The sequence below is a fragment of the Blastomyces dermatitidis genome (genome assembly GCF_000003525.1).
Source record: "Blastomyces dermatitidis ER-3 genomic scaffold supercont1.5, whole genome shotgun sequence".
NCBI lineage: Eukaryota > Fungi > Ascomycota > Eurotiomycetes > Onygenales > Ajellomycetaceae > Blastomyces > Blastomyces dermatitidis.
The window spans coordinates 2,874,824-2,888,241 of NW_025544778.1; the positions used below are offsets into that span (position 1 = coordinate 2,874,824).

Consider the following 13,418-nt stretch of genomic DNA (forward strand, 5'->3'; position numbering starts at 1 on the left):
AGACTAAATGAGATCAAATAAAATCACTTTCTTATTTTTTTCAAGTCATGATTTCATTTTAAGATCTGATATATAGTCACTTTATATGTTTTTTTAATAGTCAGTCTCAGTGAAATTTATATTAAGAAATGTATAAAATCAGATTAAATAAGATTAAATATGAAATTTATAATCTTAGTAATCAGTCTAATTAAGATACAGATAGAATAAATGAAATTAACAGTATTAATAAAATAAATGTACAGAATCTTAAAACATTAAATATAGAATTTAAAGTATTAGCTTATTATATATATAATAAGAAAATAAGATTAATAAAATGAATAGAAAATCTCAGCTAGTCACAGTCTCAGACAGACTAGATATCTCAGTAGCAGGCCTCAGTCTGTGCATAGTTTTAGAGTAACTTAACAGTAGAGTGAGGTGAAATTGCATCTGAGAAGAAGAGAAAGTGAACATGATCACTATATTAAGAACAGTTTCAGCTGCAGCACAGCCAGGCCAGGTGACACTAGCAGTGAGGCCCAAGGGGAAAGAGGGGATGGGCACAGCACACACGAGACAAGAGAATTATGAGGAAAGAAAGGGAAAATAGGGATGATGAAGAGAGGATGTTCAAGCGGCGAGAGGAGGGGATTTATATAGTCCAGAAAGCAGCGATGTTGTGCTAAACCCGATCAGGATAGCGCTAAACCATGGAAGGCAATTCCCCATGATACGGTATACCTAGGTAGTTAACGGAGACGGCGTGATACCCAGTAGTTACTGCGTTACTCCGTAGTATGAGTTCATAGCCGCGCAGCTCATCGCTTGTAGGAATCGAACGATCCCAGAGAGAAACCCCAGAAATGAACCCGGCCAAGCATGCCTTTGCACTGAACGTCCAAGGAGGTAAAATAGCTTGCTTATCCAGAACATCTGGTTGGATATCCTATTCCTCGTCGTGGATAGAATGGTCCCGTTTTTTCAGGGTTTTGTAACCACAGATGGGAGCGTGGGAACGGAATTATTTATTTCCTTCCTATAAGTTAGAGCTAGCTACGGTCCTTGTAGTATACAACCACCGCAATCAACCCACACATCATACGATACGGCAGGGCAGGTTTCAATCGGATGTGGGAAGTTGATGGGATGAAGGTTAATTCAGGGGCAATATCTATTGCATGGCGATTGTCTTAACTTTTCCTCCCAACATCCCAACAATGCTTTGACACCAGTTCATCCTTCCATCCCTCACACACCTCTCCTCGTCTATCTAGCCCCAACTGGCTTGCTAGACACATCATCCCCCATATATCCGATTGCGGTGTGGCAGTGACAGCATACCTAGCCCGCTCAAATCAGGCTATGAAATAATGTCTAACTGGCAAGAAGAATACTTCTTAGCTTTGGGAGTGAGAGATGCGCGTGAACAAGCAAATGCCTCTCTGTACGATGCTTGTATGTAAAGCTGCCGCCTCCCTCCTCCCCCTCCCCCCCCCCCCCCGGGGCCTGGGAAGGTGGGCAATTAACCCCGTTTGCCTATTGGCATATAAATCGTCTCCCACCCAATGAGCGTACCTTCATGAGCTTACACCCCAAAATGTAAAGACACCCGCCTAGCCGACCGCACCAGCCATCTCCACCAGCAACATCCTTCTCACCCCTCCTCCGCCCCCACCACCCCGTCCACCCAGCACAGAACGGGTTCCCCCGCAGGCATCGACAACAAGAACAAGAAACCAAACCCCACCTCCAAACACCAACACCAACAACACCAGCATCAGCACCACCACGGCACCGACACCGACGCGCTCCTATCCGCCGCGCGCAAGGACCTCTCCGAAGCCCAGCGCTCGCGCACAGAGCTGGCAGATAAACTCGCCAAGACCAGCGCGGAGCTGGATAAGCTGCGGCGGAAGACGAATGGCGATGCGCGCCGGATTGAAGCGCTGGTCGCTGAGCGGGCGCTGCTGCTGACGCGCGTGAAGGATCGCGATGAGGAGTTGAGGGGGAAGGCGAAGTTGTTGGATGTATGTTGGTGGACTCTTTTATATATATATATATATACATATCCTCCCTCTCGTTATCGTTCCCCGGGGTTCTTGATGCGTATATATAATAGCTGACCTTCGTACAGAACGTGCAAACGGAGCTCGTATCCCTGAATCTACAGTTTAATATGGCGGAAGAACGCTCGAAGAAGCTGGAGACGGAGAACAAGGAGTTGGTTGATCGCTGGATGGCGAGGATGGGACAGGAGGCGGAGGCCATGAATAAGGCGTCCAAATTTTCTTGACGTACGTCCACTTTTTTTTTTTTTTTTTTTTTTTTTTTTTATATATATTATTTCTATTTTTACAGAGGGTGTTTTCTTGATGCTCCACGAGCTGATGAAATCGGATCGATCAAGCAGATCGATGGGCACGGCGTTTTTCTTTTTCTTTTTAGCTCTTGGATGGGGGTCTATTTCACGGAATTGATATTGAGGCTTTTTCCTTTTTGAGAGGGGATCATGCAGGCGCATTATCTGGTATATCATAATATATTAGAGATACATAATTGAATTTTGAATTTTTGGGATAGGAAGATTCGCTCTAAATAAAAAACTACCCAGAAAGAAGAATCATTACAGTCCCGCAATCACACTATTTGACTAGACGGGATACCATCGCATAGCAGAAAGTAGCGCTGGTCACACACGTCATCTAATCGAATAGGCCAGCCTTTTTGCCGCTCGTCAAATGGATATTTCAAAATCCCCCCCAAAAAAATGGAACGAGAAGGAAGGGTATCGCAGCGTCTATCATGAAAGAATAGGGGACCCAAAAAGAGTAAAAAGCAGAAAGGAAAAGGAAAAAAAAAAAAAAAAAAAAAAAAAAAAAAAGCAGAAAGGAAAAGGAAAAAAAAAAAAAAAAAAAAAAAAAAACCGAGAAGGAAAAATGGGTGAAGAAACCCACCAAGGTATCATCATGAAAAAAAACCCGACAAAAAAGCCAAGGTACGTGCCGGAATTCCAACCTTTAAACCAATTTGCCGTCGATTTGTGCATCTAATTTCCCACAGCCAACTCTAACCCAAAATATCTAATAGGAGAGCCGGGGGAAGAAAGAAAATCCAACGCCTCAGAAAATGTGATCGTAGCGTTTCCAAAAGCATTCTTCCCAGCCAACGAGAAGGCGAGCCTCCATCCAAAAAAAAAAAAAAAGAAGGGGAGTGGGGGGAATCAAAAGAAAAGCATAAACAAAAGGAACAGGATATCCAAATGTTCTTCACTCATTCAACATCCCCTCCGCAAAAGCCTTCAACCTCGAACTATCCTTGGTCGCAATAAAATACGTGCCCCCCGCATGCGTCCAGCTAACACTATCAGACCAGTAATCCTTCTGTCTGACCGACAACAAATTAACCGGCGAATTCAAATTCCGCGCCTGAATCCGATGTCCCGCGGGTACAAACGACTTGAGCGACACAATCTGACACCCTTCCTTCATATCCAGGAAGTGGTTGATGATCGAGTTGTTCAGCTCCGGCGTGAACGCCTGGTTATTAATGAGCACGACATCGGCCCGCTGCAGCGCCTTAATGATGCTTTCTTGCGACAGGAAGCAGCCGCGGATAAGCCGGACGGTGCCCGGGGCAAGCCCCCAGAGCCGACAGCGTGCTTCGAATTCGCGCCCCTGCAGCTCCGCGAGGTCGCAGGCGTTCTGCATCATTTCGCAGCCCCAGCTCTCGCAGCCGATTTCCAACGCTGCCTGTAAGACGACGTTGCCAACCCCAGAGCCTAGGTCGACGAATACCTGGTTGGATTTTAGTTTGGTTTGCTTGAAGATCTCGGAGATGAAGCGGGGGAGGAGCTCGCCGTAAACGTTGTCTGTGCCATTTTCGTACCGGCGGAGGGACTCTACGCGTGGGGAAACGGTGCGGGCGTATATTTGGTTCAGGATCCGTTCGACTAAGGGGAGCGGCAGGCTGTGTATGGTATCGAGGTGTTTCGCGATGGAGCCGTCAGCTCGGAGCCGGGTGATGGTATTATTATATTCGTCGATTGCTTCCATGAATTCTGATTGAGAGGCGTGCGCCAGGGCGCGTCTGAAGCGGCGATTAATGCCAGTGGCCTCGTCGTTAAAAAGGTGGGCATATTCCTCAGGTATATAATTTTGTGACACTATGTTGACCAGGTGGACTATGTCATCCAAGGGTTTGAAGCCTTCTTTCTCCCGAGGTACGACAAGTTGGTATCTAGCGCCGAACGACGAGTAAGCAAACATCCCATCAGCAACACAAACGCAAAACGAACAAACCTAGCTATTTCCACAAGTCATCGTAACTCACTTTTCACCCTGGGAAGCGCCGGGATACTGCAACCGAACTGTAACCGGCTCTGCAGCCCCAGCATCACCCCCATCCTCAAACGCTCTGATAAACTCCGCAGGTTTATCCACAGATGTGATATCAGCCGCGTTTACTATGGTGACCGTTTGTTCCCCCGCATTTTCCACAAACGCAGCCGTGGACCGAACCCGGCGCTCTTTATCTGGCCCCGCACTGGCACTAACCTTCGCCCGCTTGCGAACTTCAAAGAAAGCCGCATCCGTATCGCTCTCGTCGCTGCTACTCGATAACCTTTGGACAGGCGATGGCCGCTTTCGGGGTACGGACTTTGCTTTTAGACGCCGGGTGGGTTCATGGTGTCGGGATGGGGTGGGATCGCTCGCTATGGAACTTGCGCGGATAGAACTGGATGAGCGTCTGCTGGATGTGAGAAGGCGATCGCGGTCACGGCGGGGGTGAGCGTGAGAGTGAGGAGTTGGTCTGGAGGCTGAAAAGTCCGATGTGACTGATGCGGCTCTTGAAGGGGCATGTTTGGCGGGTGTGGTTACTGCTTCGACTTTTCGGATCTGCGGCCGCTTGGGCTGAATCACTATGCTTCCCTTCTTCTGGAGGTGGTCGAAAAAACCCATGCCCTTCTTATGGAAAAATTTTGCGTCTAGCCCAAATACAGTGTGATCGATCGGTGGTCTACTTCGCTTCCTTGTTGACACCCGACGGCTTAAGACACACGGGTGAACGAATAAGAGGCCTTAATGAAATAATACAGAGCGGTAAGAGAGAGGAAGAATAATAAAAGAGAGGGGTTGGTAAACTGTTAATAATATAAATGATCGTACGATATTCATAAGACTGGTGATGTTTGTTGGAAGTGGCACTTATAAAGAGCTGCGGATGTACGCATACGCAGTAACGGAGTAGTTTGTCAAAGGCGGCTCAACGTCTTTCTGGGTTCGGGGCTTGGCGAAGAAGCAGCGTGGAAGGCAGCGTTTCTTGGCAAGATTAGTCATCAGGACAACACAACCAGCCAGTTGTTGGTTTTTCTTTTGGTCAAAAATTAACAATATAAAAATTATAGCTCAAATTGATTCTTCGTCAGAGTCTCTTCTCATATTAGTCTGCAGTCCAATTCAAACAGTAACAATAGTAAAATCTAAGGGAAAGTTGCTGCAATCAACCAAAAAAGGAAGATGAGCAGCAGATGGAGTACAGCTGCTGCCAAGAGGTCAAGATGTATGCATAACAAAGCAACACAAAGGGGAAAAGAAGCAAATGAAAATAACAATACAAAATCAGAAGGGTATCACTGCCCAAGAAAAAAAAAAGTAAACAGGTATGCTGTTGGCAGTCAGTTACAACAATAAAAACGGAAATAAAAAGAACAAATCTGACAGCCTGTAACATAAGTGCTTCTGTGGGGGGGAAAAGAAGGGAAAGAAAAGAAAAGAAATATTCAAGTCAAGGCGCTAAAATATAAAAAGCAAATGGAACGTGGTTGGTGATATTAAAACATGTTATGTACGTCGGAATCCAACAGTAATGACCAGCTGCGGCAGCAACAGTACAGGTGGTCGCTTTTCACCAATACGCCAAAAGGAGAAAAAAAGGAAAATATAATAAAGTATGTGGGTATGTCAGTGTGTGCGCAGAGACGTTTGTACGTTGACAAGCAACGAAAACACAGCAATGATGAACAAAGGAGATATTATGGCTTGCAGTGAGTGCAGTTGTTGTCTTGATGGGAAGGCGAGAGTGGGAACGCCGTCACGAATGTTTTCAACGACTAGTTTCAAGAGAGCCCAGCGACAGCAGGTCCAGCCGCGTGCTTTGATGTGCTACCGTGCCGCCTAACCAGTAGGCTCTTGAGCGCACCCAGCCATTTCGCGAGAGCTTCTTCATCTGGCGCGCAGAATCGATATGTCTTGTCCTCCGCGATGACCTGGAGGCAGAACTTCTTCGATCGGGAGATCGGGTCAATTTCTGCGGCGTTGATAACTTGCAGCATCGAGATGATTTTGGTCGCGGCGTATTCTTGCTGATCTTTATAGAAGCAAATGTTATGTGGTCGAAGAACAACCCAGAGCTTCTTCCATTGTCGAACCCCTTTCTTGCTTTTTAGGCAGAGGAGGTAGCCGTGGCAAATGACACGTTCTGGAGCAAGGTTCCCGAGGGCGCCATCAGCGAGCTGAGCTGTGTCCCGCGGCAGTGAGGGACGACGATCTAAAGGCGCAGAGGGTGAGAGGGAAGGTCCATCATGGGGGGGCAGAGAGGCTGTGGAGCGGTGCGGTGTAGCGCTGGCGACAGCATCAGAGAAATCCGAACAGGATGCTATTTCGTTCCCGGAGTAGTCATGCGTAGTAGTATGTGAAAGCTGCTGTCGCGCCTGCCGATTGCCGGAGCGGATGGATGGGGCGTCATGTTGACTCGCTCTACGGCCATCACAGTCGGTCTCACTCGCGCTCTCAGCAGCAGCTTCTCCCGGTTTCTTATTCTCCGCAATGTCATAGCCTTCAAGCGAACCCGCATCATCCGAGTAGCTCTCGTTGCGTATGCGCTCCACCCAGCTCTCCGCATCGGCTTCGGATGTGGCTTGAAATCGATAGTTATTGGAAGGGGAGAATATTCCAAATATATGTTGGCGTTTGGATTTGGTGGCTTTCAACGAGGCAACGGCTGTGACATCAGACAAGTCGATTGAGACTTGAAGTTCTGCTTCCTCTGCATCCTTATACAAGGACAGGAGATTGGGCCGCAATACTAGATATCCGGGTTTCCATGAAGATTTGAATGCCTGTAAAATATAAGAAGCCACTGTTAGCTTTTCTCGAAACATGTGTAGAGGTTCGTCGTTATAGAAGCCAAAAATAAACAAGGGTAAACTGACATGCTTATTTTTTGATCTTCTCAATACTTTCCCTCTCTTTAATACCTGATCGAAAGCAAAGCTGCCATTCTCGTTGACCGGAGAGAAGGTATCAAGATTCAGATGTCCGTGACGAGAAGAAAAACCCCGCTGAGTTTGTGTCGTCCCCCCTGTCACGGACTGGGCTGGATTCTCAATCTGGCTATCGATCCGTAACGCCATGGTGAAAGGTTTAAGAGAAACAACGGGAAGAAATAGTTAGTTGGTAGTGAATCATATAGGGTTGACGGTATCCCCCTTTTTTTTTTTTTTTTTTTTTTTTTTGTTTGTTTGGATTTGCAGAATGCAGAAGTGGGAGGTCGCGTGGGCTCGGGCAGCTTGAACGCGATGAAACAGTAACAGAGTTAATTGTGGCCGTGGATTAACCAGGAAATGGGCCAGTCCAGCATTTTTATTTTTAAGGGACAACAGGATGAAGAGAATGCCAAAGTCATTCTTCGATGGTTGGCGAGGATCAGGCCCCGTTTGCCGTAGTCAGTTGTATGTTGCAGGTGAGCAAGTTTCAAGTCAACAAGGAGAAATGACGGCAGAGAAGTGGCACTGGTGGTGGTGGTGGGTGTAGGGTGTGGGAGGCCGGGGCTTGGCATGCCTCCCCCCCCTTTTTCTTATTTTTTTATATATATTTTTCTTTTTTTATTCTTTCTGTCGCGTCAGGCCGCTTTGGGTATGGCGCAAAAGAAGAAAAAATAAAAATAAATGGTGGAGGAAGCCGAACTGGTTGGCCAAATACAGAATATGTATTCATAATACTTCAAGCAAAAGAGATCTGTCAGTATGACTCGGCCCGGATTTATCAGGTAAGCGGTTATACATACCATACCTTCATATGTAATCAGGATAACCAGCTGGTCTAAATATTCCTCAGGTGTGTGGCAAAGGGCGGCCTCTGGATGGATGGATCTGGCTATTGATCATAAGAGTTCATTCATTCCTTGCACACAGCAGCGGTGCCATCACATATATCGTTCAGATATAACCCGTACGTACTCTATAGTTTATATAACATCTCAATTCCTAATATTTACAGCGTAGATTCAGCTTGCGGCTGAATGCTGGGGTGCTGTGCTGTTGCTGTGGATCATCCTGGTTGGGGCAGTAACATACGTAACTTACGTACCTCCGGAAAAATATCTGAAAGATACTCCGTAGATCTGCGCCTGGAAATAAAAATAGCCTGAGAAATCAAGATGCCCCCATCGTAGAAACTATTATCGAGGAGCATCACTTTACTTCGATGGACTATACTCCGTATATGTATTTGCGCAATATGCTTATGCTTCGAGAAATCCAAGCCGGCAATAATAATAATATTACCATATATGTATACATCATAGGCAGGGATAAACTTCGACAATTTTGTACACATTGGTATGGTACGGTACAGCAGATGGCGTACGGTAAGCGTCAGTACAACCAGTTGTAATCAAAAAAGAGAAGATTCTATTCACAGCCCACAGAGGCGACCTAGTGCAGCATCTGAGCCAATCAAAACATCATCCAGACAAGGCCATATTACGTGTCCCGACCTTGTATTGAGCATTACACGCAAATGTTTTCATAGAGACCAAGCAGACATTTTTTGCCTTAAATACAAGAATTGGCACTGTAGCACCTGGAATTTGCCTCTAGGAGCATAGACAATCCCCTTGGGCAGTCAGAAAATCACCCAAAGGCATCGTGCTGGGGGGGATACACTAATAACGCTCGCTGTTCCATCCAAAGACTTGCAAGTTGTTCTAGGCGATTTCTACGTTTCGGGCTCGAGCGGGTCTTGGCATCCTCCCGTCAAACGCTTCGTCCTTTGGAATCTCAATCTCCAGAAAATCGAACATCCCCCATATTGCTGCCACCTTCACTCCTCCAGCTCCAGCTCGCACATAACCTCAGCTCCCACACCTCATGACCACCGCCTGGCTCGCTGTAAGCTTGCACCGCGTTAACCGGCTGTTCATTGAGCCAGTATTATTTCCTTTCCCCTATCCGCTTGATTAACCACGCCGTGAATCCGTACCGTATACCTGCAGATAGGGGACGTCTCATTCCCGGCCATTCGTTTCCTCTCGAATAAGAGCTCTCCCTTCCCAGCGTCCACTATCTCCCCTCTACGAACCGCTGCTGAACTCTTCGGATTTTTCTCCATACTCGAATTCCCTTCCTCGTGGTGGCAGCTGTAACTTGCTGTTGTTAACTCTCTCAGGCTGGCTTCTTGAACATCCCCCCGGTCCAGGAGCGCTATCGCCATCAAGTTCCCCTTTAAAATAAAAAAAAAACTAAAAAAAAAAAGAAATCCAGAAAGCTCCTTTCCATCTGTGCCGAATTTCCTCAAATCCACCCGTTCGTGCCCATGGGGTTCGTACAACGCCTCGCGAAGCGAGTGCCTTACTTGCCCGCAGCCCCTGCCTTTGATAGCGCTGTGAATGAAAAGGGCGCCATAATACCCAAATTCGCTTTCTTCAAGCGGCGGATACGACTCCGAAGGAACTCTGCCATCTCAATACCACTGGGCTTTGTTCTGTTATTTCCTTGCATCGTAATAGTTCTTATATTCCTTCTCATTGTCACTCATCCTTCTTCTCCTGGTCGGATTTTGATGCCAGCTGGAACGCCTCCGACAATTAGGTTCGTCTTTGCTACTTGTATATCTTTACTGTGGAAAACTATCTTTAACTTGCTTTGGAATGCTAATTACTATGACTTCAAAACAGAAAAATTAGCGAAAAACATGACAAAGTTTTTGCTACTGGCTGTCTTGAAATGGACACCAGTACTCCAAGAGCAAATGCGGCCTTCGTTGTCTTGGCGAGAAATAAGGAATTAGATGGAGTGATTCAATCCATGAAATCTATCGAACGACATTTCAACCGATTCTACAATTACCCTTATGTTTTCCTAAATGACGGCGACTTTGACCAGAATTTTAAAGATACAATTGCCAACTATACCAGTTCTTCGCTGGAATTCGGTAAAATCGACCCTTCCATGTGGGGATACCCTGACTGGATCGACCATGAAGTAGCCAAAGAAGGAATTAGGAAACAAGGAGATGCTGCAATTATGTATGGTGGCATGGAGAGTTACCACCATATGTGTCGATTTTATTCTGGGTGAGTAGCAAGTTATCTAGCCTGTACCGCGTAAATAGGCGCCTGTTGTACTAATATGTGGCGGCTAGATTTTTCTACAGGCACGAGCTACTCATGAAGTATGAGTGGTACTGGCGTCTGGAGCCAGATATCAAATATTTCTGCGATATCACCTAGTATGGATATCCCCATCCGATCCTTTTGCTATCCTTCATATCAATTGCTGTTTTCTGACTTGTATGCCAGTGATCCATTCCTCAAAATGATCGAACACAATAAAACCTACGGTTTCACTATTGCTGTTAAAGAACTCAGGGAAACCGTTCCAAACCTCTTCCGTTATGCTTCCGCCTACAAGAGAACAAACAATATCACATCCCAGGGTTTGTGGGAAATGTTCCTTGAGGATCCGCCACAGCCCAAGGAGCCAACAAAGGAAGATGCAGAGGATGAACCATTGCCAGATGAAATCTTACAAACGCAACCAGGTGATAGAGGCATTAAAGATGTCGATCCTGAAGCCATGGAAGGGGAAAAGTATAACATGTGCCATTTCTGGAGTAACTTTGAAATCGCTCGACTTGATTGGTTCCGTAGCAAGGAGTACGAGGACTTCTTCAACATGATGGACAAAAGTGGTGGATTCTGGATGGAACGTGTAAGCACCAATCACTCCTTCACTCCCTTTTTTTTTGGTTTTCGTCTCCAATTTACATTCGATTTCACTGATATTTTGACATCCGTATCTAGTGGGGTGATGCACCAATCCATTCGCTTGCAGCCGGTGTCCTACTCGCGCCAAAAGACATCCATTACTTCCGAGATTTTGGATATCGACATACAACAATCCAGCACTGCCCAGCCAACGCTCCCGCTCGTCAGCAGGATAGGATTCCCTATCTCGAAATGACCACTCTAGACCCGAAAAAACGACAAGAGGAAGACGAATACTGGGATGTTACAGACGTGCCCAAAGAAAACGGGGTGGGCTGCCGGTGTAGATGCGACACGGATATCACCGACGTAGAAGGAAAACCAGGAAGTTGTTTGGCCGAATGGGTCGAAGTTGCTGGAGGCTGGGCATCACCCTAGACATTTCATATACCAGGCTAACCAACGCTGATATAATTCTTGGACCGCTCGATCGATTTTCTCTCATCCTCATTGCCCAAAAAAAAAAAAAAAAAAAAAAAAAAAAAGAAAGAAGAAAGAAGAAAAAAGAAGAAAAAAGAAAAGGAAGAAAAGGAAAGAAAAAAAGCCAATCCAGACCAGGCTAGATCAAGTTTTTGTTTTCTCTCAAATATCCGAACAACCCCCTTTGGCCATCTTGGAGTTTATTATTCTTACCCCTGCACGAGCTATTTCTTCTCGTCTCTTTTCATTTCTTTTCTCTGTTTAACCGCTTATTGGGAATTAAGGCGTTTTTGCATGTCATACTTAATTCACGGCTTTTTTTACTTGCCTTCTTACTCTTCAATTTTGTTTTATCGCTCCCCTTTTTCTTTTTCGTATCAACCCTAATGTCGTCGCGCCTTTCCGCAAACCTATTTTTCGATGTCTCCGCTACTCCACCAGGCTTTCGAAACTTGGCATTTAGTCAGGCATCGTGTTGTCATTCTGGGTACATAGGATGTGCTCTTTTGGAAACAAGTGCACTCGCAAAGTGACCCCCGGATATACAGACATTTTGCATCCTACCATTACCACACGATCAGGGAAAGCAGTCCCGCCAGGCCTTGCTATATAACACTGCTGTTGGGGCTGCTACTTGGGGGGCTACTACTACCACCAGCCCTAATTAGTCATCGCCTTGTATATATACCTCTCATTCAGCGTCGAGACTTTCATTTTTGCATCCAAAACCTACGGCTGTGGATACACTCTCAGGTCAGAAATAACGGGACACAGTCCTACCTCGAGAATTGACAATTCGCAAACCAACCAACCACCCACCCCGGCTCATCTGTCTAATGCATCAAAGAAAACAAAAAGAATGGCAACATATAGACATTCGCTGCGGTGAAAGATTGTTGAACAATACCGACTCGATTGATTGACGCATTTTAATCCATGCGGGAAACCTAGACAAAAACATTCATACCCATCACCGAACAAACAAAAAGACCGGCCAACACAGACACGGCAATTATCTATTTTAATCCTTCTTCCAACCCTTATTTGTTTCTAGCTTACTTTAAAAACCTTCCATTTATCCATTTTTTTTCCCCTTACTGTAGTTTTTATTTTACCACTTTGTTTCTTTCCTTCTTTTGGTTTCTTCCTTTCTGTGCTCTATTCTTTTTTTTTACTTTCTGAAACTGTAAATGTACATACATCCGTAAGACTGCTACTCTTTCCCTTATATAGCTGACCCTTTTCTGTTTTGCTCACCGTCCTGCTTCTATTACATCCCTTAGTATATAATATTCCTCTTTTTCAATTTGTTCGCCTGCTTCTTTTTGGGTGCTGGTTTTAATTGATCCATTGATTGGCTTATTATTATTGGTTAATTGGTTCATACTCCTTTCCTCCGTAGCTGTTTTCTTTTATATTTCTCTTTTTCCAGTCCATCCCGCTAGGATAAGTAAACAGAAGGAAATCATCTAGATATCTAGTTATATGTAACCACCGGAGAAATGGTTATGAATATAGAGGACAATGATGGGAGACTGAATGTGATGAGAATGTACTATATGTATTTTTAATTTTTATTATTTTTATTATTATTATTATTATTATTATTATTATTATTATTATTTTCGGTGGTTTCCTCCTTGTGTTATTCTAGCTCTTGACTGTTCCTGTCTGGATACTTGAAATCCGCTTTCAGGTTTCAGGGGACAAGGGGAAAAGTATTGATACTTAGGTTGCTCCTTGATGCCTTCTCTCAGTTTTTATCCCAAAATTGACTATCAGACAGCAAGTTATTAGCCATAACAAGCAATGCCAGAAATAAGACCAAAGATATCGTCCAGTTGTATGATAACTAATGTATAGATAATGTAATGTACATGTACATATATATATAGAGCATCCCAGAAAGGCATCCCAGAAAGGCAAGCCCTCTCCTGCTTGAGCGGCTCTAGACCAAACATCGCCCA

General features: G+C 45.2%; 4 protein-coding genes across 5 annotated transcripts; 2 read left to right on the plus strand and 2 right to left on the minus strand.

Moving 5' to 3' along the window:
• The first annotated feature begins 786 nt into the window (after positions 1-786).
• Positions 787-5,838, plus strand: BDCG_05215 (Atg16p). The gene is made up of 6 exons (XM_045420877.1): positions 787-1,440; positions 1,591-2,012; positions 2,120-2,279; positions 2,396-2,980; positions 3,073-4,112; positions 4,180-5,838. Exons 1-3 carry the CDS (start codon positions 1,356-1,358, stop codon positions 2,276-2,278), a joined length of 666 nt encoding a protein of 221 aa, XP_045276888.1. The 5' UTR covers positions 787-1,355; the 3' UTR covers position 2,279; positions 2,396-2,980; positions 3,073-4,112; positions 4,180-5,838.
• BDCG_05216 (histone-lysine N-methyltransferase, H3 lysine-79 specific) lies at positions 2,342-5,253 on the minus strand. Its single transcript, XM_045420878.1, has 2 exons — positions 4,315-5,253; positions 2,342-4,221 (listed from the first exon to the last, which is right to left on the minus strand). The coding sequence occupies exons 1-2, from the start codon at positions 4,941-4,943 to the stop codon at positions 3,252-3,254; spliced, it is 1,599 nt and encodes a 532-aa protein (XP_045276889.1). The 5' UTR covers positions 4,944-5,253; the 3' UTR covers positions 2,342-3,251.
• BDCG_05217 lies at positions 5,334-8,372 on the minus strand. 2 transcript variants are annotated; one of them, XM_045420879.1, is made up of 3 exons: positions 8,055-8,372; positions 7,196-7,983; positions 5,334-7,102 (listed from the first exon to the last, which is right to left on the minus strand). In XM_045420879.1, exons 2-3 carry the CDS (start codon positions 7,394-7,396, stop codon positions 6,101-6,103), a joined length of 1,203 nt encoding a protein of 400 aa, XP_045281176.1. In that variant the 5' UTR covers positions 7,397-7,983; positions 8,055-8,372; the 3' UTR covers positions 5,334-6,100. The 2 variants fall into 2 exon arrangements, with proteins under 2 accessions (XP_045281176.1, XP_045281177.1); XM_045420880.1 differs by having other exon boundaries at positions 8,050-8,251.
• A 348-nt stretch (positions 8,373-8,720) lies between these two features.
• On the plus strand, positions 8,721-13,056 carry BDCG_05219 (mannosyltransferase). Its single transcript, XM_045420881.1, has 5 exons — positions 8,721-9,853; positions 9,940-10,338; positions 10,407-10,493; positions 10,564-10,975; positions 11,068-13,056. Exons 1-5 carry the CDS (start codon positions 9,579-9,581, stop codon positions 11,407-11,409), a joined length of 1,515 nt encoding a protein of 504 aa, XP_045276890.1. The 5' UTR covers positions 8,721-9,578; the 3' UTR covers positions 11,410-13,056.
• Positions 13,057-13,418: the final 362 nt, after the last annotated feature.